Below are 25,619 nucleotides of genomic sequence, written 5' to 3'. Positions count from 1 at the left end.
TCAGACCTGATTACCACAACAGGATTATGCTTCAGTCTACAAACACAGTCCATAGACTAAAAGTGCAAAATCCATTTGCAAATCATTGTTAACAAGCCAGCATTCTTGAGCCAAACCAACACTTAAAAGCCCCTAGTCACAATAATGTTTGGTTGGCAAACACAGACCCACAGAAGGAAGAAAACTTAATCTTACATGTAACCCAACTAGCTGCATAAATGTAACGGAGTTTTTTTTTTCCGACAAATAAAATGGATTCCTAGAAGTGTTACAGTTCAAACAAGAAATTTGACCTAAATACAGCTGGCTGCTTAGACTTCTATAAAGACCTAATTTAATTAGAGATGGAGAACCAGCAATCCTATTGAACATTAATCAAATCAATCTTAACAATATACTTCCATCAGACTTGGCAGATATGCAACTCAATAAGAATCCACAAGGACCACGGAATATCAATTTCAGTTAATACAAAAGTTGACACCATAATAAGGTAAGAGTAAACTCAATAACTGCTGCAACATGACCGACTGTGAGACACACTGAGCAATGCTGGACGACAACTCTGGACCTTCCCAACCATTAAAACATGCCCTAGTACTCACTGGAACAGTAGACAAATGTGAATTAATAAACGCAAACATACAGACAAAAGAAAACAAAACAGACACAAATGTGCTAGGAAATTTACTGAACAAAATAAAACTGGAGGGAAAGGGGCATCGGAGAGAATAACTGAAAATGGGTGGTTCCCATGAATGAGTAAATGAAAAAGAGAAGTTTAATCCGTATATTCAACTGTATGAGAAGTACACAGATGGCTGACAAACTTCCTGAAAGAGCTAAGCCTAAGCATATGGTTGTATGAAATAAATGTATCACACAACAGACCTGATCATTTTCATCTGTTGGTTGTGGAGGAGACTCTTTTGGCTCGGATGGTTTTTCAGCACCACAGTTTGGTCTATTACACTTGGTCCTAAATGGATAGTTTATATTGTTGCACTTCTCACACTTCCAACTCCCTTCTGGCATATCTGTTTTGAAATTATAGATCTGAGCATATAACTATTAAATCACAAAGCACAATAATGTTTAGAGGGGAAAAACTTACTAGAACTCTTCCCAGATTTAGCACCCTGCAAATATAAACAAATGCTGAGAAGTGAGCATACACTTTCTAATATAGATTAATTTTCAAGAAACAAAAAAGTACTCAAAATTAAAAAATTAAAAAAATTAAAAAAATTAAAAAAAAAAAAAAAAAATAATAATAATAATAATAATAATAATAGTAGCACCCAAAAAGCATAAAAACAAGAACTTTGAGCATCAGAAGCAAGCTTGCCAGCAGGAATATGCACATGAAATATGAAATATAAAAGCAGAAAGAGATATTGGCATGTTACAATCTGGTTAGGAAGTAACAAACCTGGGATCCAGGCTTGGGTGTATTGCATTTCCTCATATTACAAATTGTTCTAAACGAAAAATTGACATTTCCACATTTAGGACATGTCCAGTCATTATCACGGGTTCCATCTGGGGAAATCAAGAAATGGTAGATTTAACACAAATTTAGTTGGCACTTTGCAAAACTAAAAAAATATATGTATAATTGTGTCACATAGATCACCTTTATTTTGAGATTTATCCTCTGGGAAAAATCCTGGCCTTGGGCCCTGCAGAAAAAGTTCAAATTACTCACTCTTCCAAACTTATGTAGGATGTCATTCTACACTGTAATATGAGAAGGAAACCACTGCATACATGCATTAATGACAAAGAAGATAATGCATAAGAGTCCCTATATCTCTTTAAAGGAATTGTTAAATCTGAACTTACCATCGCAGAATGACCCATAGGCAACCCAAGGCCATATCTTTCCATTATTGGTGGAGGCACTCCATAAATTCCACCTTCAAGTAGAAAAAGAAAAAGAAAAAGAAAAAGAAAAGGTGAACACCATGTGATAAATGCAACAGCAGACTAATTTAGCTTTGTTTATTAAAGTTTTGAACTTGGAAATACACTAGTTGCTAAGTAGCCAACAGAAATAGAGTTACAATGTTTGAGAAAGAACTTCCTGTCAAAACATGATTGTCAAATTGCGATCATATTAGTTACCAACACAGAAGTAATCAGAGTTGATTACCAGTTCCAATCATAGTTCCACCGGAATACGGAGGTGGACCAGATAAATGCAAGTGTCGGAATGGACTGCCTCCAGAAAGACGACTGCCATAGTTGTAATGATATGCTGATTCTCCAGGAAAAGGAACATCATAAGGAGGCAAAGATGTTCCATTAAACACAGATGTACCATAAGGTGGTATACCCATATACATTGAAGATGGAGCAGCAGAAACTACATATGGAGCCGATGTTGAATAGGCTTGTGGTGGGTGCATGGGCTTAGCTAGAGATTTCTGGAAAAAGGCCAATGTTATGGTTTCAAAAATAACAATACATGCTGCTGGAGAACAGGTAGCAGTCACCACCACATTATACAAGATTATAAAGAACAAGATTTTCCACATATAAAGGTTATTATTTAACAGTTTATGGACTGTAAAGACAAACTCTAGTACTCTACTATAAAAATCATAACAATTTGAGAATGTCAATGCAACCACTAATTAACCTTGTACTTTTACAATCCTGCTGCAATGCATACAACGTCCTTGCAAGTAAAACAAGAGATGTCAAGTACTCATGCTACCTCCTTTCCCTTGTCATAGTTGATAGTTTGCTTCTTGAGGGTTAACCCAACTTAACTTTGACTAAATCTTTAGTATATATTTTTCAAAATTTCGAGACTTTGATTTTTGACAGACCATGTAGTATAATAATATTTAAATTTCATTTTCAAATGTTGAATTTAAAATTATTAAAAGTGGTATAAAATTTTAGTGAAATTGACCACCAAAACAATGTCTCACACATAAAATGTGATGGATCACGGATGGAGTAATTGAGTGTTAGCTGTTGGAATCTTACAGAGTTGTGATCGGCAGGCCTAGGTTGGGTACAGTTCCGCATATTGCAGGTAGTTCTAAATGAGAAATTAACATTGCCACAACTGGGGCATGTCCAATCATCTTCTCTACGCCCACCTACAAACATGACCAACTGAATGATTAATTACCACAGAAGCATGACACAACAAGCAAAGTCTGACAAGTTCTGACAGAACACTCCATATCACTATCCTTTCCCTATTGAATAGCAATACCCAGGGAATACCATGAATGGTTAGCACCAATGAATTATTACTTCCAAATTAGAGTTAATTTAGTGCAGAAGGTTATACCATCTGTTCGGGCTCTTTTAGCTGCTGAAGAATTCCTATTATCTACCTGCGAGCAATTTAAATGGAAAGAAAAACTATGTGAAAAAAAAAACATGATTGATGAAAATAAAAACATAAAACTAAAGCTGATCAATTTTATGTGTATAGATAAACACAGAACATACATTCCAAAAGCAAAAAACACATTCATCAATAAATTTCAATTGTGTTGATCGGAAATAAAAGGATAAGCGAAAAATACATTGAAAAATGATAAATTTGATATATAAAATCATAATATTGGATAATTGACCTGAGACATCTCAGAATTTAATTAGAGAAAATGGGCAAAGATCCTTTGGCTTCCCCTTCAACGTTGCAGTGCTGGAGACCTTCGAGGAGAGGCGATGCCGCTAAGGCCTACGGGTAGGGTTTTCACTCTAAAATTGATTTTGCTTTCCAAAACAAGTACTTGCACTAGCAGTCTAGCTGCCGTTGTTGGGCCTAAAACTTCAAGTTCTAATGTATTTTAATTGGGTGAATTAATTGTCAATTGTTATAAGTATGAAACCGTGTTCACTTTCATGGTTGACATTAAGGCTCTGTTTGGCAGAGCTTATTTAGGAGCTTATAGTTTATTTTAAACTATTAAAAAGTTATAAGCTCTGTTTGGTAATGTTCCCAAAATAAGTTTTTAGCTTAAAATAAGAGCTTATTTTGAAACGCTATCTAACTTTTTTTTCATTTTATCCTTATTATTTTAAAAAAATGACATAATTTACCATTCCCAATTAAAACCATTTTCTCTTCTCCTTTATCCGCAACCCACAAATATTATTATTATTATTATTATTATTATTATTATTATTATTATTATTATTATTATTATTATTACTATTATTATTATTATTATAATTATAATTATTATTATTATAATCATTATTATTATGAGATTTGCAACAATATTGTTACTTCATTATGATATGCTAGATCATGATTATGCTAATAGTTTTATTTCAAAATGTTAATTTTTTTAAAGACAAAATGTTAAATTTTAATATGTAAACAAACCAATTTAAATTTTATGAAGATGTCCTTTTTAGTCTTTTTACATTTATCAGCTTGCCAAACAATTTCAAGAGTGGGCGTTTCGAGTTTCGGTTCGATTTTTTCAGTTTCGGTTTCGATTTCGATTTAAAAAAATTAAACCATTCGATTTAACAATAGAGTTCGGTTCGGTTTCAATTCGGTTCGAGTTTTAATCGAACCGCACCGATCGGTACTTCGATTCGACCCGAACCGAAATGCCCAGCCCTAGTGGACACAGTTCCAAACAACGCCATTTTAATTTAGTGGAGTAACGGTGCCGTAAGTGGCACTGTTATCCTCCACCAATCATTTTTTTTTTAAATTTCACAATGCACTATTTGTCGTCATTTTCACTATTTTCGCGGGTTTCCTGTCGACCAAGCTTCCATTTCTTCTTCACACGAAAGCGTCTTCACCATTCTCTCTGTTGTCGTCAACACGGTCTCCATCGCCCATTCTCATAGTCAAAAGCTTCACCACCATTCTCGCCATTCTCACACTCCCTATATCGCCATCGTCTAAACTACTCTACTTCATCACCATACAGGTATTATGTATCTGAAATTCTTAAGCTAGGGTTTATAGAAGAGTTAATACCTCCAATGGTCCTCCGAGTATTACCGATTTACCAGCAGTGATCCTCCGAGTTTTAAATGACCTCCGATGGTGCTCCATGTTTTAAAAAACAACCACCCGTGATCCTTTTAGGACATCTCGTGGTCATTTTGAACTCGGATTTTTTTAAGAATTAGGATCACGGGTGGTTATTTTTTAAACATAGAGGACCATTAGAGGTCATTTAAAACTCAGAGAAACAGAACTGGTAAATCGCTAATACTCGGAGGACCATTGTATGTATTAACTCGTTTATAGAACATAAACATGTACATTCTGTATACATTTTGTGCTTTTGAAATAGGGTTTTTATAACATAAATCGTAATATTCTGTACATTCTCGAATGTTGTGAATATAGACTTCAAAGATTACAAACATAGAGTTCAAAAGGTTGTAAGTATAGAGTTCAAAAATTGTAAATATAGATTCGAAAATTGTGTGAATGTTCATAAATTTTGTGAATATAGAGTTATAAGATTATGAATATAGAGTTATAACATTATGAACATATAGTTTAAACATTATGAATATGGAACTCTGTAATTTGAATTTTGTGAATATAGAGTTATAAGATTATGAATATAGAGTTATAACATTATGAACATATAGTTCAAACATTATGAATATGAACTATGTAATTTGAATTTTGTGAATATAGAGTTATAAGATTATGAATATAGAGTTATAACATTATGAACATATAGTTCAAACATTATGAATATGAAACTCTGTAATTTGCACATTGTGAATATATAAATATATAATTATGAACATAGAGTTCAAAATTTTATAACTATATGTTCATAATTATGAATACAACACTGTGTAATTTGATGGATGTGTTATTTTTTTTTGGAGAGCATGGCTAGATTTATTTGGCATTCCACATCCTCCCTCTACTTAAGGATTATATTTCCATCAAACTCATTTTAATTTTGCCATTTGTTATACTTTGTTATACATAAAGTCATTCCTTTCTAACGTTTTCAATGGCAGTAATGGAATCTGATCCTACTATAAAAGAGATGGCAATTGAGATTAAACGAAAAAGAAAGCGAAGAAAAACAACACGAGCAATCTTGGATTCACAAGCTGTTGAGCCATCACAACCACAGCCTGAGCAGCAAAGCAATGAGGATATAAACAAAGAGATAGCAATGCAAGTTGAACAAAAAGGAAGCAAAGAAAAACAACACGAGCAATCTTGGATTCACAAGCTGCTGAACCATCTCAACCACAGCCTGAGCAGCAAAGCAGTGAGGATATTGATAAGTGTCAAAGATGCTATATTTTATAGGGTAATTTAGAGGCTAATTGTGCTATAATTAGAGTCCTTTAAGCCCAATTCATGCTTAGAATAACTTATTTTGATAAAATTTAGGATTGGGGACTAATTTCATTGCCTTTATAGAAAAATAGCAAAACATTGTCAATTTTAGGGCATTTCGGCGACAGTTTGGTAGATTGAGTATATCTTGAGCTAGAAGTGTCCAAATGAGGTGATTCCAGTGGCTATGGTTCGGCAACTTCAAGGGCTACAACTTTGGTGAAGGAAAGAAAGGAAAATTTGCAACAACGCAAGCCACAACGTGCATTGTAAAGTGTGTTGTTTGGAAGGCCGAAAGTACAACGAATTTCACAACGCGCGTTGTGAGGTTAGTTGTGATGCCAGCGCGGAAAATTCAGAATTTCAGCTTATTTAAAGACTTGTAAGGGGATCACTTGGGGAGACTACCTTTTTCCCATTCCTTTACTCTCATTTTTAGCACTCTTAGGTTAGGATAGATTACGATTATGTTAGATTTACATTTCCTTTGAAGATTCACACTCATTGTTCTACAATTTCTATTTGGATGCTTACATAATAGATTGAAGATTTGGGTAACATTTCTTCCTTGCTTATTATTTCAGATTTAATCTTGTGTTTGCTATCCTTGTAATGATGATGAGTGCTTAGATTGTTTGGATTTTGATTGGATTTGATTTGTTGATTATGTATTCATGCTTAGTATGGTTTATATGATGAGATTTGATGTATGGATTGTCCTTGAATGCCTATGTTGTAGAGGAGTGCATATTGATCTCTTTTCATTAAGGGTCCTAATGGTTAGATGAGTGTGAGAGTGGGAGTTTAGCAAGAGATTGCACTCTCCTTAGTCTTGTCATTGCAATCCCCTTCCTACGACCCGAGAAGGCGAGCTTAGGGGAGGAGACGGTAGACCGCCCGCCAAGTATTTGATAGAATGCCTCGCCTGACGTAGGGAACGAGAGACTAGGTCCTACGCGTCCTAGTAATGGTGCCCTAGGTCTCCCTTAGGATTGTCAATTCCATTTCACCATTTCTTGTCCCAAGTTGAAGGCCAATGAATGCATGATCACAAATCCTTTCTATCCAAATCCCCGTTTTACTTACTTGTTTGTTTTCCTTTATTTATTTGTCTCCCTTTCTTGCACACACATGCTGACTTACCTTCCTCTTGCAGCTAGTTCACTCTTATTGATGCATTGTGACAAAGGATTATCTTGCACTTTGCTTGCTCCGAATGACCATCCTTGAGTTCGACACTCCGGAGTTTCACGCTTCCGTTTACACTTACACACACTTTAATCCATCCCACTAAAACTACAATTATCAAAATGGCGTCGTTGCTGGGGATGGCAATAGGTGCTAAGTAGAGTACTATGACAATCTAGGAGTGTGTCAATAGGATTTCTAGGTTGCCCGTTTCATTTCTTGTTATCCATTGTGCTCATTTGTTTTACCTTGTGAATCCATCTTGTTGTTTATTTCATTATTCCATTGTTTTTGCCTGGTGATTCCAAATTTGTTTTTATTTCATTTGCACATTGTGTGCTTATTTCTTTTCTTATTGATATTTGAAATTGAAATTTCATATTGAGCTAACTTGCAATTACTTTTAGTTGCACAATTTTTTTTTTCTCTTGTCTTGTGTTTTAATGCTAGATTAATCTTTGGAAAATGAACTCTCAAAGTTATGATTTCCATGATGAATCCTTCAAGTACCAACCTTGCCATTATCCCTACCAAACACATACCCCACTACCACCCCAACCATATAATTACTCTTACATTTTCCACCATCAAAACCACTATTACACTCCATCACCACAAGAACCATATTCTCAAAATGCCCACTCCTATCATTCTCAATTTTGTCCATCGAACCATTTTGAGAAAAATGAAGATTATTTCTCACAAAAAGGCCAAAATGATTTCCAATCTTATATCTCTTGTCCAAACCAAGCATACTCTCCAAATTCTTACAACCAATACCCACCCACACCATATTATTGTGAAGAAAGGAACCCATCCTATTCTAATTACCTTTCCTATTGGGAAGAACCATCAATCTCAACCCCTCCAAATGACAATTTTGATCAAGAATGTGAGCACCTTGAGAGGCAAAGCCAACGTTTCACATATGAAGCCATAGAGGGCACACACTCTCGAGGGCACCATAAAAGGAGAAATGGAGAAAGGGTTCATCCAACCATTGAAGAAGGTGGCGGAATCTCTTATCTTCACGTTGAAGGAGCTCACTAAGGACTTGGAGATGGAGGCCCGAGCCAATGCGTTGAGGAGTAATGATACACTCTCGGAACCAAAGAAAGCTGAGATTGATCCTTTGCTAGAAGACACCCTCGTACTTGAGGAGGTTCCAAGTCGCGAATTGGAAGATCAAGCAAGGGTGGATGAAACTAGTGAATGTAGTGAAGACATCGAGGTGGTGTGGGAGGATGAAAGACCCGATGATGACACTATTTGTGGTAACAATTCTAACCCTAATTGTGTCATGATATGTGCAAATTCTTGTGCTCAATTGTGTGATGAAAATATTTCATTGCATGCTAGTAGAGATGACTCACGTGAACCATATGATGATATTGCCAATGTTTGTGATAATGTTTGCTTTAATTCTAGGGAGGATGATTCCATTGATAGTAGGTCTTTCTATTCTTGTGAGTCATTTGCTAATTGTGATGATGAGGGGTGTGTAGGTAAAATTGAAGAGGGTAGTTTGAAAATGTCTAATGTTGTCACTTTTGGCAACATTACCTATGTTGGGGGGATAGACTTTTATGTTGAAAAGATTGGAAAAGAGGGGGGTAAAAGGGAGGAAATGATTAGGGAGAAAGATGAGAGAAAAGAAGAGAAGGATGAGTACCTAAATGCTATACTCGTTGTGTTTCACTTTGGTAAAATGTTTGAAGGGGTTTTGCATTTCATTTGCTTGCATATCTTCGAGAGGACACTTAGGGGCATTTCTCATTTCTAAGGTGGATGAGACACATGGTCCCGTCCCAATTTGTGTGTGTTTTCAAGTGTAACACACGTTTTCGTCTAGCCAAAGACGGGAAATGTGGCGCTTCTTCGGAGGCAACCCAAGTAATAAGCGTTTTACTTTCAATTTGCATCTTTCTTTATGTTTGTAGTTGCTTTGTAGGATTATTTCGGTGGGTGAGGGGTTCAAGGTTTTGTTTTCAACTTTGGACACCGATTGCCTACGCTTTTGTTTGGTTTTGTTTTGGAGTTTATGGCAGTGATTCAATGATGCTGTTTGGAATGAGGGTGTGGCTTGCGCGGACAAGGTTCTCTCTTTAGCTCAAAGTTTTTGGTTTGGGTGGCGCAAGGTGCATGAGTGTGAGAGTGAAGGTGTGGGGATAGTCACAACGGTGGCAAAGGCCTGATGTGGGACGTCGTAAATTGAATGTTGATGCCGCGTACGATGGTCGATGGAGGCAGTGGTAGATCTGGCTTTGGTTGGGTATTACGGAATTCTAATGGGGAATTTTTTGCGGCCATGACAATTCTGGGAGTTGTGGTAAGAGATGCCCGTTCGACGGAAGCCTTGGGAATTCGGGAGGTATTGAGCTGGCTGAAGGACATGCAGGTGACGGCGGTAGACGTTGAGATGTATGCAAAAGTGGTTTATGATGCGTTGCGCAGGGATGTAGGGGAGTCATATTTCGAACTTATTGTCGAAGATATTAAAGTTATTGTAGAGTCTATAGAGGCTGAAGGACATGCAGGTGACGGCGGTAGATGTTGAGATGGATGCAAAAGTGGTTTATGATGCGTTGCGCAGGGATGAAGAGGAGTCCTATTTCGACCTTATTGTCGAAGATATTAAAGTTATTGTAGAGTCTATATATGGTTTGCATTTCTATTTTGTTAAACGATCAGCAAACCAGGTTACCCATTTACTAGCTAGGGAGTCTAGTCCTGATCGTGTGTTTTGATTTGATGTTCCTCCTTTGGTCATTGTAAGCACGTTGAATTATGTTAGTGAAAGTTAGTTTTGTTTGTCTTAAAAAAAATAATAAAATATTTTATTTAAATTGAAATTTTATAATTATAAATTTATTTTAATTTTGACATGTTTAATTTAAATATAATAAATATAATTATTGTAATTATAAATTTTTATAATGATAATAAATATAAAATAATAATTAAAATATAGTGAAGTAAAATTGTGGGTTCACAAAAAATTGAAAAAAATATTAATTTAAAATTAATGGGAGAATGATTTTTGTGATTGAGATAATGGATGATAAGGTGGATGCTAGGATCCACCGAAAACTGGAGAAAAAACCTCAACCGATCCGGAGTACTAGTTAAAATATAAAATTACAACTATGTAAGATTATTATATTAAAATGGGAAAGAACAAACAAACAAAACAAAATTAGTTCCCTAACTACTTCGATTAAGGCTCCGTTTGGAAAGCAGGAAAATGACTTCTGAAAAATTGTTTGTGGAAAATGAGTCATTTTTCAGAATACATTTTCCTTTCTGGTGTTTGGCTGCACAATAGAAAACTGTCTTTGTTTGTTTAGTTCATTTTCAGAAAATGAACAGGAAAATGAATAGAATTGTATACTTCAACATTTTAATTGTTTAATACTTTTGATAAAATCCTTCTGTGAATAGCATTCATTAAGCCTTGTGAATATATATATATATATATATATATATATATATATATATATATATATATATATATAATATTAACATTTTAGAAAATGTAAGGGGTGTTTTTTTAAAATTTTAAATAGAAAAAAATTAATATTAATTGTAGACTTTATTTATTTTTTAGAACTTTGAATTAAAAAAAAAAAAAAAAAAAAAAAAAAAAAAAAAAAAAAAGCCTGCTGGTTGGATTAGGGCCTGCCAACTCGCATGGGGCGGGCTATGATTGCATGGACCCTAATTCCCAGGTTTAGTAGGCCGGACCGCAAAAGCCCGCTAGAAATTAGGTCCAACAAATTTTGCATGTGAATCCCTCGGAAAATGACTTTCCAAAAAAACAAATGGGAAGTCATTTTCCCCCAAATCATACCTTTTTTTTTTTTTTTTTTTTGACTAAGGCATTATTTTCTATTTACCTCATTTTCTCCCTCTTGTCAAACACGGAAACCCGAAAAACTTTTTGCAGAAGTCATTTTTCAAATTTCCAAACGCATCTTAAGTGGAAAACCAAAGTCAATCAACTTGAAAATTACATAAAGATTACATTCCAGAGGTAAATATTTTAAAAATATAAGTATGGTGTTCTAAGCCAGCATAGAAATTATATTTATCGTAACTACATACATTTAAAACAATTTCCAAAATGTGAAATAGAAGATGGCTACCGCAACCGGTAAGTGTCCAGCAAGCTGCAGGGGATTATGCTTGAAGGCATTGGAGGGAGCAGGGCCTGCTCCGACGCCGGGAGTAGTGGAAGCAGAATTAGCAGAAGTGTTGGTGAAGAAAGCGATGTCGGGAGAGTTTGCCGGAAGTTTCAACAGCTCTGTTCATTGTATATATCAATAATCAATCAATAGAATCACATGTGTGTGAGATCATGTCACCTATGAAGATCAAAATATAATATTTATAAGAATTAATTTCACTTTTGGTCCCACAACTTTTGATGTTCTATCACTTTTGGTGCACAACTTTAAATTTTTTTAATTTTGGTGCATAACTTTGTTATTTTTATCAATTTTGGTCCTTTCGGCCAAATTGACAGCTAAATGTTGCTGGATTTTATATTGTTAGGGGTAAAATCGCCATCCCAAGGAAACATCTTCAGTATCTAAACAAAATCACCGTAAAATCATATCTATAGGTGTTTGATGATGAGAATAATGGGGAAGATGGGCAGAAACCAGACAGATCTATGGGATTTATAGTTTCGACCATTGGAAAACTCTTCTTTTCCTCTTAATATGATTTTTCTTTTGTTTAAATATTGAAGATCTTTCCATGTGATGACGATTTTGCCCCTAAAATATAAAATCCGGAAATATTTTACCGTCAATTTGGCTGGAAGGACCAAAACTGATAAAAATAACAAAGTTAGGCACCAATATTGAAAAAATTTAAAGTTGTGCACCAAAAGTGATAAGAACTCAAAAGTCGTGGGACCAAAAGTGAAATTAATTCTATTTTTAGACATCACATACGAAATACTAACTAGTATTTCGTATGTGATGTCTAAAAATATATGTCCAATATTAATATTTAATGTTAAAATTTTAGTTATGTTAAAATATTTTTTTAAATAATTGTGTGTGTGTGTGTATATATATATATATATATATATATATATATATATATATATATATATATATATATATATATATATATATATATATATATATATATATAGTTACACTCTCGTGCGAATGGATTGCCCAGGAGCGAAATAGGATTGACGGCTGTCCGTCCACGTGTCCAGATCTAATTGATGAGAAATACTGATTTTTAAAAAATGTGCGGTGGCATTTTCATAAATAATTGGACATCGAAGTGCAAGTAAGATGTATTACAACTGCAAGTAGCAGTTTCATATAGTGCACCTAAGTGCAAGTAAAATATATTACAAGTGCATGTAAAATGTATTATAGGTGCAAGTAAAATTTACACTGATCATTAAAACTAAGTGCACATGACGTTATAACTAGGTGCACAAATAGTTATAAGTAATTGCACTTAGGTACATGAATGTTTACGGAGGATTTTAGGGGTACTAACTATCCATTGAACTACTCGCAAGAACAAAAGCGATGCCAAACAGAACGAACTCAGATTAATGAATGTTAACATGGCAAAATTACATGCACTTATAGGTGAAAGTAGGTACACATGTAAATGATTTTACCCGCAATTTTTTACTTGCAAAGGTGCATCAATTACTTGCACATATAACACATTTACATGCACCAAAGTTCGAGTTATTTACAAAAATGTCACTGCGTCGTTTTTTTAAAATTACATCTGATTCGTTGATCTAGACACGTGAATGACGTTGATCTATTCGTATTTCCTTCCTGGACACTTATTTACACAGGAGTGCAACCCATATATATATATATATATATATATATATATATATATATATATATATATATATATATATATATATATATATATATATAGCATGCCAAACAAAGCCTATACAGTAAGAGGTATTGAAGTAACACTTGAAGAACTTTCTGAATATATTGAATTAAAAATTGAGTATCTTTAAAAGTTAAGAAAAAAAAAAAAAAAACTAACAGTAGAATAAATAAGTGAAGAACTAAAAATTAAAATGTAATAAAAAATCCAAAGTGAAAAGAAAAAAAAACAAAACAAAAAAACTTCAACAAATTAAAATATTTTAGACTAAATGGAAATTGGAGAAAATTATCTACTATGAAAAAGCTTGGATGCATATATGTGTGCAGTGTGTAAATACACTTTATTAATATCAAATTTAATTAATTAATAATAATAATAATAATAATAATAATAATAATAATAATAATAATAAAAGATTTGATCCAATTCAATCCAGAAAATTACCATGATTTATAGTCTAAGTAACCACTTATAGTATTTCAACTTTCAAAATTTAATTAGTTCTTATTCTCTTAGAAAAACCACGATTAACTGGTTAAAATCTGATAGTTAAAGGACTATGACTGATTAATTTGGACTATGAACAGTAACAATTAAAAAATGAAAAGATCGATCAATTTAAAAGTTTAATACTAAATATGACAAAATTACCACGAGTAATTCTACATAGATTTTCAATTCGTACTCCCTATGATATGACATGTCTTAAATGCTTAATTTAATAGAGAGGCATGATGTTTATCTATTCATTTTTTTCTCCCTCCAATCAAATGTAAATATAAGTGGAAGTAGAATTTTGGGGTCGATGAAGTATTTTTCAATTACGACACTAGCTCTTAAATTAAACTTAAACTTACTCACTTTCAAAAAAAAAAAAACTTAAACTTACTCGGACAGGTAGTGACGTTGACGTCGTTGATCTTGCAAGCAGAAGGGAGCTGAAGCAATCGAGCTTCCTGAATACCGGAGCTCTGTATCTGAGTGTTAGATCCATTGTGCACCTGCTCTATCATATAGCAAAAGCAAAGCGGGCGTTCACTCGCCTCGATGCTCGACGCCGACTCGCAGCACTCCTTCCCTGGCGTCGCCGCCTTCCCAGTAGCGAAGCTCAGGCACGCCACCACCTTCTGGATGTCTTTCCCGCACCTGTCCTGCAAGTCCTCGGCTCCCTTTACCAAACCGCCGCTCACAATCAACATTACTAATAAACAGTAGTAGAAGATTGTTTGTAGCCTCATCGTCATTTTCTTCAATTCAATTATTCGTTTCCTTGATGAGAGAATATATGGAGATTGTATGTAGTTAGTTGGGAGTTGTTGTAATTGTAATGAATGGAGTAAGGTGGTTGGGGATATATTGGTTTGGGAATTGGGACTTGACTAGTCAATGAAGGGGGATTATGAATTTATGATTAGATTGAAGTATTATTGAACACGCGGCGCTAGTGCGAATGACAGCTGCGTGTGCACAAGTGAGGTATTTATAATGCACAGAATTCATGTCCATTATATAGTGTTTATGTGTATGTGTATTATGAAAATGATGTGTATTATGAAAATGATGTGTATTATGAAAACTAATTTTGTGCATTATGAACATGAATTCTGTGCATTATAAATATGAATTCTGTGTATATTGTGAATCCTGGTCCACGATATATCGATTGGTATTTGTTGGGGTGTGTTTAAAGATAATTGAATTGAAAATAATCAAATATTATTAAAAAAAAAAAACAAATTGCAATTTTCATCCTTATATTTTTAGTAATTTTCAACTTCAACAATCAAAGTCCTATCATCGGGGTTCAATTCTGAGCAAAAATTTAATAATTATATTATTTATCAAATTTAAATAATCATATTTAATTATTACTATTATTCTGCATTCACTTGTAGTATATCGGTCTACTAGTATAGTACACGTGCGATGCACGGATAATAACATATATTTAATAATTATATTATTTATCAAATTTAAATAATGTAAATAATACTCAAAATATTATATAATATTCTAACAATATATTATTATAATAAAGTATGTATAGTACCTAATATCAAATTTTGCTTTATATATAATGACTTAGTGTTGGGATTAAATAAATAAATAAATAAAGGGATCATATACCCATCACTTCTCAAACTACAAAAATACTATGGGCATACAAAGAGAATTATACTTAAAAAATCACAAAGATTGAACCTAATTTGTGGGTATTTATAAGCAAGCTAAGAGATATCTAACAACTAGAGTGCAAAGTGACTTTGCAAGACATAAATTTTGAATTTGAAAATTTTAAATAAATGTAGTTAGCACAACAAATAATGTATTTGGCTGCACAGAAGTATTAGAATTTGCATATACTAAACTATTACACTAAATATAATGCAATATTAGTAAGCGCAAGCTATGTGTATTGTTTAAGGTGTCCAAGATAATATATATTTTTAGTAAATGTAGGCCATGTGTGTTGCTTCCATGGTGGATCCCGGTTCAAAACGACATCGTTTTATATCAAATTTCAATGAGTACATCATATTTAACAACATTATCATAGACTATGTTCATAATATTTGTTCTATATGTCCCTTTAGTGTCCATAAGCACAAAACTAAATATACATTATATGCATTTTCATTCATCTATAGTTGGTTCGTAATATTCATTCTATATGTTCATAAAAATAAAGCTTAATGTTCATAGATAGTATATTATGAACGCATGGCTCTTGTGGTCTTCTAGCTAGCACTAGGCGTGATACCTAGTCTCTTAAGCCAATACAATTCACTTAGATATTTTATCGAGCACCTTGCCTATGTCCCTTCCCGGGCCTTGCACTCTCGGATCGAAGGGTGGGGAATGCGGAAACAAAGACTCCGAGAAGTTATGATCTCTCATCAACTCCTCTCTCTCAAACACCCTCACTCAATGTGGCCATCGAGGAGCAACAAAGGTATTGTCCACAACAATAGCATTATTCACTAATCACGCATCAAATCACCATACAAGGAATGATCCTAATGCATAATCATAAAACACATTTCCAACTTCAAAGGATTATTAGCCACACATGATCAAATAGGGAGATGCAATAGAAGAGTTCAAGTTAGCACAATCAATTCAATCAAGCAACAAAATAGAAATTAAATGAGACAATAGAGATTGTCACCACCAATGAATCTTCAATTACATCTCTTCTCTTCAATTTGATGTGGAATCCTTCAAAGATCTCTAGGAAATCTAGAACCCTAGCTAGTCTAAGAGTTTTCTCTCTCTAAAGCATTACAAGATGAAAGAAAAATGAATGTAGATATGAAAATGGAATTTGTCTCTCCAAAAACTCGCCAATCTCCCTCTTTTAAATGAAAAAAAGGTTGGCAAAAAAGATTCATTCGGCCCCCTATTCACGTTGCACTCACGCGCGTGACATCGGCGTGAATGGGCCTATTCACGCCGTTGCCAATTGCGTGACGCCAGCGTGAATGGGGATCCTGACGTGTGCGTGGCCAAAATTGACTACATAGATATCCAAATCAGCCTTTGTGATCTTCATTGAAGTTGTAGTCCTTTGAATTTCCGTTCCAATGCAACTTGAATCACCTCATTTGGACATTCCTAGCTCTAGATGTGCTAAAATCACCAAACTGTCGCTGAAATGTCCTAAAAATGTCAATATTTTGCTATTTTATACAAGTGTAACCATAATTGGTGCGTGTTCCTAACTTTGATCAAAATAAGCTATTATAAGTCCATAATAGACTTAAAGGACTCTAATTATAGCAAAATATGACTCCCAAATACCCCATAAAAGTGTCACATTTTAACACTTATCAATGTACTTTGTTCTGTTCTTAAGGTGCGTGGTTTATGTACTTAAGGTGAGTGATTTGTGTTCTTAATGTGCTTTGTTTGTGTGCTTAAGGTGCATGGTGATTTGTGTATTTAAGGTACACCATTTTAATACTTAAGGTGCGCCCAACCGCACGGGAAACCATTCCTGCACCTGAACCCTTCCACACACATACACATATATATATCTATCTATCTATCTATCTTACATACATACATAGTTGGGTTCTGGTGAGAACATGTGCTTAGGTGAGAACATGAGAACACATTAAATGTAATAGGGGTGACGCAAAGATTTGAACTCATGACCTTTAGCATGCCTCTGAAACCAAATTAAAATATATGTTCCATCTCAACTAAAAGTCTAAGTTGATAGTTAGATTGCACATTTATGTTTATATATATTATATTATATGCTCAACATCATGGACAGAGCCAAAGGGGGGGCAGCTGCTCTCCCCCCCCCCCCCTCACCCCACCCCCACCTCATATATAATCTTTGTATGTATATATGTATATATAGTACATGTTTGAGTATTAGTATATAAAAACTGTTAATTATCATAAAAAATGTGTTAGATTAGTAGGTAGAGAGCATGTGTTTGGTTATACTAAAGGTCAAAGGTTCAAATCTTATGGGTGTCAATATAATTTTACAGTTTTTTAATAGCTTTTTTAATATTTAATACACACACACATACATATATTCAAATTATTTTATCAAATTAATTATGTTTCATATTTTGTTATGAATATTTTTATAAAGTTTCGATGTGTTTTATTTTTTGCTCATATCCAATAATATTTACACCTATATTTTTAGGTAATTTATTTATTTATTTTTTGAATATCTCTTTTATTTTAATGTTTCGCCTTTACTGGAAAAAATTTCTGAATCCGTCCCTATTTCGCCCCCCACTCCCCCCTCAAACAGAATTCCTAGCTCCGTCCCTGCTCAACATGTTTGGTTCATGGAATGATCAGGAATGGAATAACATTCCCATAGACCTATTACATTTTTGTTTTGATAATTTTTTCTTGGGAATAACATTATATTCTTAGGAATGAGTTATTTCCTTTGTAGGGGAATAGTCATTCTTAGAAGGTAACTATTTAAACATGACTCCTAACTGTTACTTGTTAACTATTTAAATCATTTTGACTCTTTGATTATTTCGCGTTTAACCAATAGTGTTAAAAGAAAAATAAAACCAAAAAAAAATATTACTTAGTAAGACTTATTTACTTAAATTATAAGATTAATTGCTGTTTTAAATTTTGAACAATATGTGGTAGAAAAAGCTGATCCAATTAAAAAGGATAATGTCATGACCTTGTGGTCTAGTGACATTAAGGTTGCACTCTCATATGAGAGGTTGTTGGTTTAAGTCTCAGTCGAAGTGGTATTAATCTTTTGTATTTCAGTAGGTTAAGAAAATAGTTATGAACAGATACTAATTGTAACAGAGTCAGTAACACTCAAAAAAATTAAAAAGGCTAACATTTCATTTTTTTAACGAAAATAAAAGTTGTGGAATTAAATAAGATGCCTTAAATAGGGTTATTCCATCCTTAATCAATTATTTGAAATGGCTCGGAACAAACCAAACCTCTTGTCTTTATCTCGTTTGGAAAATTCAGCCAATTTTTGTTTCAATATTATCTTCTTAAAAAAAAAAAAAACATAGAAATCTGTCACACCCAGAGCCGGCCCTTTACTGAGAAAGAAAAGAGGATCAGATTCAGAATCACAAGTTGAGCAGTTCAGACATATTCTGGTTTTATTTTTGTCAGTAAATTTATGGGTTGTTTCACTATCTTTTGTTAAAAATTGTGTTTTTTTTTTTTTTTTTTTAATGCTACTGACTCTATTATAATGTTGTATGTTCATAACTACTTTTTCAACCTATTGATACAAAAAAATCAATGCCGCCTTCACTAAGGCTCAAAGCTCCAACCTCTCATATGGGAAATTGGGAGTGCAACTTTAGTGCCATTAGACCACAAGGTCTTGGCAATTGGGCGTTTTATTATTATTTTTATTATTTTATTTCAAGAAAACAGAAAAGGGTAGAGAGAAGAGTTGTTTTCGCTAGGCAGCTGTATTGAGAAGGCTAAAGAAACTACAATTGCTATTAAAAGCTCTGGATTTTTTTCAGTTACGACAGCTCAAAGTTTGAAAGCAAAGAAGCCTCCAAGGCTCCAACATTGAAATCAAAGAAGCATGCTACTTTCAAGGGTAAGAAATATCAATCATTAAGGTCGATACAACTTGTGTGGACCATATTTTGTCTATAAAATAATGTATATTCGGTACAAAAATAATATACATTATATTCAGGAAATGTACATTATTTTTGTTTTGAGTGTACATTATATTGTATAATATACATTCAGTACAAAAATAATGTATATTTAGTATATTAAAGATATACTTTTTGTTATAGTTCACATAATATTGTGTGGACCATGGTTCACACAATAATTGTCAAGAAATATTGTACACGTGCTAGCTAAACATTGAAGTCTAAATTTCAATCAACTAGTGTTGATGCTCCCATTAAGATTGAGTGATTCCAAGCAAGACACGCTTGTTATTTTGTATTTTTTTTGAAGGAAGAAGGCAGATATTATTAAGCAATAACCAAATGTGAAATACATGATGGTGGCACACTGAACCACGACCCTAGGATAGGAGAAGAACCTGTTACCCGTGCAAGCACATGAGCGACATGGTTTGCTGACCTTTTGACATGGTGAACAGACACGTTCCCGATGTCATTTGCAATGCTACGACATTGCTTCACAACCAAACCAACATAAGAAAGGTCCAACGAGGAAGAATTAAAACGATTACAAAATAAAAGAGAGTTTGATTCAAGAATTAAAAGGAAAAAAGAAAAAAGATAAAAAAAAAGAAAAAAGAAAAAGAAAAAGAAAAGAGAAAAAAGAAAGAGAAAAAGAGGAAAGTAAAAAGATTTGAAAAGAGTTGCAGATGGGAAAGAAGTCAAAGTGTGAGTTAAAAGATTTGAGAGTGGAAAGGGATGCTTGGAGGCAATGATGTCTCAGCTTGATGGGGCAAAGCTTCAAAGTAGGTGCCAACGGAACATCGGGCACCCTAGCACGGGCTGAACGGTGGTCGGGTAGGACTAGTCAAATCCGTTGACCTGGTCAGGCTTGTTGCTAGCCAAAAGTAGCAGAGTCCCTTCTGGGCTCCGAGGGGGCGGGGCTATTGCAGGGGTTGCTTTCTGTTTCGTGTCTGCCTATTATTTCCCTTATATACTGCCTTAAGTTATGTAATGTCATAGAGATGTTTTTAGCCAAGGAAATGTGGCACTTGGTTGTCCCGTCACGTTACCTTTTTGCAGGTTGTTTCTTTGGCTTCGGAGGCACTGTTGGTCTATAGGCTTACTTGGTTTCGCCCTTGCGGGCTTTTTGACAAAGACCAGGCCTCAACGTTGGTGTAAGCGGTAAGAAATTGCATTCTAGCCCGGGCTGAACGGTGGCCGGGTAGGGGTTTATCAAATCCGTTGGCGGTAGTCCAGGCTTACTGCTAGCCCATAGTAGCTAATCCCGTTGGGGTTCTGGTTACAGATCGTTGCTGGTGCCGTTTGGGAGGTTTGTTGCTATTGGCTGGCCTGTGTTATGTGTTGGCCTGCGTGCCTATATCTTGGCCTGCGAGCCGTTTTGCTTTGGCCTGTGCGCCGTTGTTCTACCATAGTCAGATTATCTGTATATTTTGTTTAATTGAGATGCTCGGACCTAGCTATTAGCCTACCACTCGGGCTTTTGGCGTGTGAGCCGTGTTGTTTGGCCTGTGTGCCTCTTTTGTTTGGAGTGTAACAGGGCAACCAATAGCATTGGAGCTTGAGGACGTGTTGCGGCTGTGTTAGCAGCTCTACTGGTTGCATTGTGGTGCAGAGACGCGACATTGCAACGTTGTAGGGAGGCGGCATGTGGCGTGACACGAGGGTTGCTTCCCTGCAAGAATATTACGCCATAAATAACTTGGATTGTTGCCAAGTTTAGCGTTCATGAAGTCTGAAGTGGGGAAGTAGCGAGCTTTCATAATCTTACTGACCAACGAATTTGGGTAGATCAAAGTTCGCCAACCTTGTTTTGCTAATAGCGCAATGTTGAAGCTATGTAGCCTCTTGAAACCCATTCCACCGTGACATTTAGGGAGGCACAAACGTTCCCAACACAACCACGATGTGCCCCGGCTTGTTCCATTACTATTATCCCACCAGTAGTGATTCATCAATCGTTCCAATCTCTCACAAACACCTTTGGGTAGAAGATAAATGGACATGGCAAAAATTGGCAAGGCTTATGCCACACATAATGTGTGAAGGTGTAATATTTTGGCTGAGTTGGAATGTGAAATGTGTATGGAAGGTGATACAGTGTAAAACGGAAGTAGACACTCCCGAGTGTCATTCTCTTGTGGATGACAACTTAGAGATGTAAAGAATAGGGTTATCTAAGATAAGTTCTAACAAAGGATGCTAATACGGTAATAGGGATGAGAGTGAATTGGAAACAATTGAGCAAACACAATATTACGAAGAAAAGAAATATGTAAAGTAAGAAGAGAAGTTCGATGGTGTATTTTACTCCTATGCATTAGTTTAAGATTGGGGATTTGGGGGGTGTAATTTGCGATGGCTCTTGTGGTCTTCTAGCTAGCACTAGGCGTGATACCTAGTCTCTTAAGCCAATACAATTGACTTAGATATTTTATCGAGAACGTTGCCTACATCCCTTCCCTGGCCTTGCCCTCTCGAATCGAAGGGCGAGGAATGCAGACAACAAAGACTCCAAGAAGTTATGATCTGTCATAAACTCCTCTCTCTCAAACACCCTCACTCAATGTGGCCATCAAGGAATGAGGAGCAACAAAGGATTGTCCACAACAAGAGCATTATTCACAAAGGATTATTAGCCACACATGATCAAATAGGGAGATGCAATAGAAGAATTCAAGCTAGCACAATCAATTCAATCAAGCATCAAAATAGAAATTAAATGAGACAATAGAGATTGTTACCACCAATGAATCTTCAATTACGTACATCTCTTCTCTTCAATTTGATGTGGAATCCTTCAATGATCACTAGGAAATCTAGAACCCTAGCTAGTCTAAGAGTTTTTTTTTCTCTCTAAAGCATTACAAGATGAAAGAAAAATGAAGGTAGATCTGAAAAATGGAATTTGTCTCTCTAAAATCTCGTCAATCTCCCTCTTTTAAATGAAAAAGGCAGGACAAAAAGAGTCATTCCGCCCCCTATTTACGCCACACTCATGCGCATGACATCGGCGTGAATGGGCCTATTCACGCCGCTGTCAATCGCGTGACGCTAGCGTGAATGGGGATCCTGACGCGTTCGTGGCAAATATTGATTGCATAGATTTCCAAATCAGCCTTTGTGGTCTTCATGAAAGTTGAAGCCCTTTGAATTTCCAGTCCAATTCAACTTGAATCATCTCATTTGGACATTCCTAGCTCTAGATGTGCTCAAATCACCGAACTGTTGCCGAAATATCCTAAAAATGTCAATATTTTCATATTTTCTACAAATGTAACCATAATTGGTACTTGTGCCTAAATTTAATCAAAATAAGCTATTATAAGCCCATAATAGACTCAAAGGGCTCTAATTATAGCAAAATATGACTCCCAAATATCCCATATAAGTGGCACATTTTAAAACTTATCAAAAGTTTCCATACTTTAGTTTTGCTTGTCCTCAAGCAAAACATTGATCAGTTGAAAACATAAATTTTAAAATGTAGCTCAAAGGATTCTTAATTCTCAAATGGAAAATTAAAGTGAGGGTAGGTATAAGAATTAAACGAATGGCATCCCTCATATTATAAAGTAAATGCGGCAAACAAAATGTGACAAATCCAATTTAAGAGATGTTTGAGAAAACACAAATCCCTAGAAGGTTTAGAAAACAAACTCAAAAGGGACACACCTCTCACACATATCAAGCATGCATTTCCGAGGTTGGATTCACCTTCCATTTTGCGAAGGCCTTAAGTCAATCCAATTAGTGGGAACGATGTGCATACACCAACCCCTTTCCATCCTTATACGCCAAGACCCAACATAAAATAAAGTGAAAGTGTGGCGTGGGCCTCTCCCCGCCAATTGGCTTAAGCAGGCACTCTTTCTTCTCAAACCCCTAGAATCGTTATCGGGCGACCCGACTTCACATGGAGCTTCATGCTTTTTCGAAGGTCAGTGCTATGGGTGCCCGATTTCTAGCGCGGTGCCTTTCCTCCTCTCTCTCTTCACATCTCCTAGGACATCATCATTGGGACAACCGACTTCATGTAGTGCTCTACGCTTTTTTCCAAGATAGTGTAATGGATTTTCCCCAAATCCTAACGAGATGGCTCACCTCATTTCTTATCTCAAGGAGTGGCCAATTTCTATTTTTATTTTTTTATTTATTTTTTTTTGTTGGTCTTAGCCATTTTCTTTCTTTCTTCACTTCAACCCCTCATGCCTGGATTCGAGATTTACGCTTAATGCTCAACAAAGGCTCACCTTTTTCCCCATACCATACTGGGATTTGTTCAATTCCGGGTCTCTCAATATTTATCTTTCTAGGTTGGGATGTACACACTCCCACTCGAGAGATCTTTGACTAAGGTCCAAACAAAATAAAAGGTGAATATCATGCAAGCATTGCAAAAATGTAAACCTATTTGGTTTCTATTCAAGCTCATAAGGTGTAAAGAGGCAGTTTTCAAAATCATCTCAAGAGTTAAAAATGTCACACATCATTTGAGCACATTTCCTAAATAATATGAACAATGTCATACATTTCATTCATATACAAGCCTTAATCAGTCACCCTTCAAGAATTAGGACAAATAAAGCACGAAATGTGTCCTTTCCACACTTTAGAACGAACATCGTCCTCGATGTTTACTCACGTGGATGCGGGGGTGAAAAAATGAGTGTGTGGGTGATTCATTGTTCCCCTTTCCAAACTTTAGAAGTGTGGTGTGGGGTGTGGGTAAGGGTAGAAAGAATATAACAATCAAACAAACTTGTGATCGGTGTAAAACAAATGATCAACCATGCCCTTTCCACACTTTAGAAGTGCAAATAGGGTGTGGTTTCCACACTTTAGAAATCAACTATACGGGACACAATTGTAACACCCCCAATTTTCAGCACAATTTAAAACCATTAAAGCTTACAAAATAAGGATAAAGCTATCATTAATACCCAAAACAGAGCGGAAGCTAACATAAGTGTCGGGGTGCTATGCCACATCTAAGCTTGAGAACTTAGATGCATATGCTAAAACTAAGCAAAGCATAAATCATAAGCATTATCCAAATACAAGCATGGCTCACAGGCCGTCTAACTAAGCTAGAACTAACTAAGCTCGGAACCGCATCTCCTTCTAGTGCGCTCTCGGTCAACTAATCAGTACCTGAAAAATATGCAGTATCACAACCGTTAGCAAATAAATGCTAAGTAACCTACTCCCACGCATTAAGTACAATACATATAGATATAAGAAATCATTTTGAGACTTGGGAATACATAGATACAATCCTAAATGACTCTAGCTTCAAAACCGGGAATAAGACACAAGACACACCAACAGACTTGCCATAACAAGACACCTAAGGAAACAAGCATGCAAACTACGACCACAAGGTAAGATGATAATAAGACTCAACAATAACAAACAACAACAACAAACATGTCCATGTTCCAACCGTATACCGAGTTCAACCTTTACGCCTCTCCAACCTTATAACAGTTTCTGTAACACCCCCGATTTCCATGCCAATTTAAACTTAAACATGCAAGATGTCTAACCACAATATAAGCAATCACAGCGGAAGTCTAACTATATAAAAACTGGAAAACGAAGAGTGTTATGCCACGTCCACGCTAAGGTGAACGCACAGGCGAAAACAACATCCACATCATCAGTCTAAAAGGAACAAGGTCAAACCATACACAAGTCTAAAATCCAACATAGAAGGCACACATGCCCAAAACAAACTACAAAGTCTGAGGGATCTACTCTATCCATCACTAGACCGCGCTCGCCACTACTCAGAACCTGAAAAACACATAAAATACATGGGACGACGCCCGGTTAGCGAATAATGCTGGTAACCCACCAATACATGTTAAGTATTATACATAGATAGTATATACAAAATCATTTTTGAAACGGGATACTGTAACACCCCGTGTTACGGCCTCTAACCCGAATTGATTATTTAATTACTTACCCTAAAAAGAGAATTAAAATCCTTTAATTAATTGGGAAGGGTCCACCATAGACCATGGACCCTTATCCCTAAACCA

At 35.3% G+C, this 25,619-nt stretch overlaps 2 protein-coding genes across 2 annotated transcripts; both read right to left on the bottom strand.

Annotated features, from left to right (window-relative positions):
- Window positions 1-210: 210 nt before the first annotated feature.
- LOC109152462 (ranBP2-type zinc finger protein At1g67325) lies at window positions 211-3,790 on the bottom strand. Its single transcript, XM_019300162.1, has 10 exons — window positions 3,606-3,790; window positions 3,314-3,359; window positions 3,001-3,116; window positions 2,156-2,429; window positions 1,846-1,919; window positions 1,637-1,682; window positions 1,433-1,542; window positions 1,115-1,139; window positions 892-1,037; window positions 211-604 (listed from the first exon to the last, which is right to left on the bottom strand). Exons 1-10 carry the CDS (start codon window positions 3,612-3,614, stop codon window positions 602-604), a joined length of 849 nt encoding a protein of 282 aa, XP_019155707.1. The 5' UTR covers window positions 3,615-3,790; the 3' UTR covers window positions 211-601.
- A 7,705-nt stretch (window positions 3,791-11,495) lies between these two features.
- On the bottom strand, window positions 11,496-14,782 carry LOC109152463 (non-specific lipid transfer protein GPI-anchored 1-like). Its single transcript, XM_019300163.1, has 2 exons — window positions 14,304-14,782; window positions 11,496-11,816 (listed from the first exon to the last, which is right to left on the bottom strand). Exons 1-2 carry the CDS (start codon window positions 14,656-14,658, stop codon window positions 11,620-11,622), a joined length of 552 nt encoding a protein of 183 aa, XP_019155708.1. The 5' UTR covers window positions 14,659-14,782; the 3' UTR covers window positions 11,496-11,619.
- Between the last annotated feature and the right edge of the window lie 10,837 nt (window positions 14,783-25,619).

The sequence above is a fragment of the Ipomoea nil genome, unplaced genomic scaffold (genome assembly GCF_001879475.1).
Source record: "Ipomoea nil cultivar Tokyo-kokei standard unplaced genomic scaffold, Asagao_1.1 scaffold2422, whole genome shotgun sequence".
NCBI lineage: Eukaryota > Viridiplantae > Streptophyta > Magnoliopsida > Solanales > Convolvulaceae > Ipomoea > Ipomoea nil.
Note: the sequence above shows the minus strand (reverse complement) of the source record. Positions and strands in the feature narration are given on the sequence as shown.

Coding starts and splice junctions, on each gene's coding strand:
- LOC109152462 (XM_019300162.1), bottom strand. Junction 3,117..3,313: donor TAAAAGAGCCCGAACAGATG/GTATAACCTTCT, acceptor TCATGTTTGTAG/GTGGGCGTAGAGAAGATGAT. Junction 1,920..2,155: donor TGGAACTATGATTGGAACTG/GTAATCAACTCT, acceptor TTCTACTTGAAG/GTGGAATTTATGGAGTGCCT.
- LOC109152463 (XM_019300163.1), bottom strand. CDS start 14,658: ATGACGATGAGGCTACAAACAATCTTCTACTACTGTTTATTAGTAATG. Junction 11,817..14,303: donor CAACGTCACTACCTGTCCGA/GTAAGTTTAAGT, acceptor TACAATGAACAG/AGCTGTTGAAACTTCCGGCA.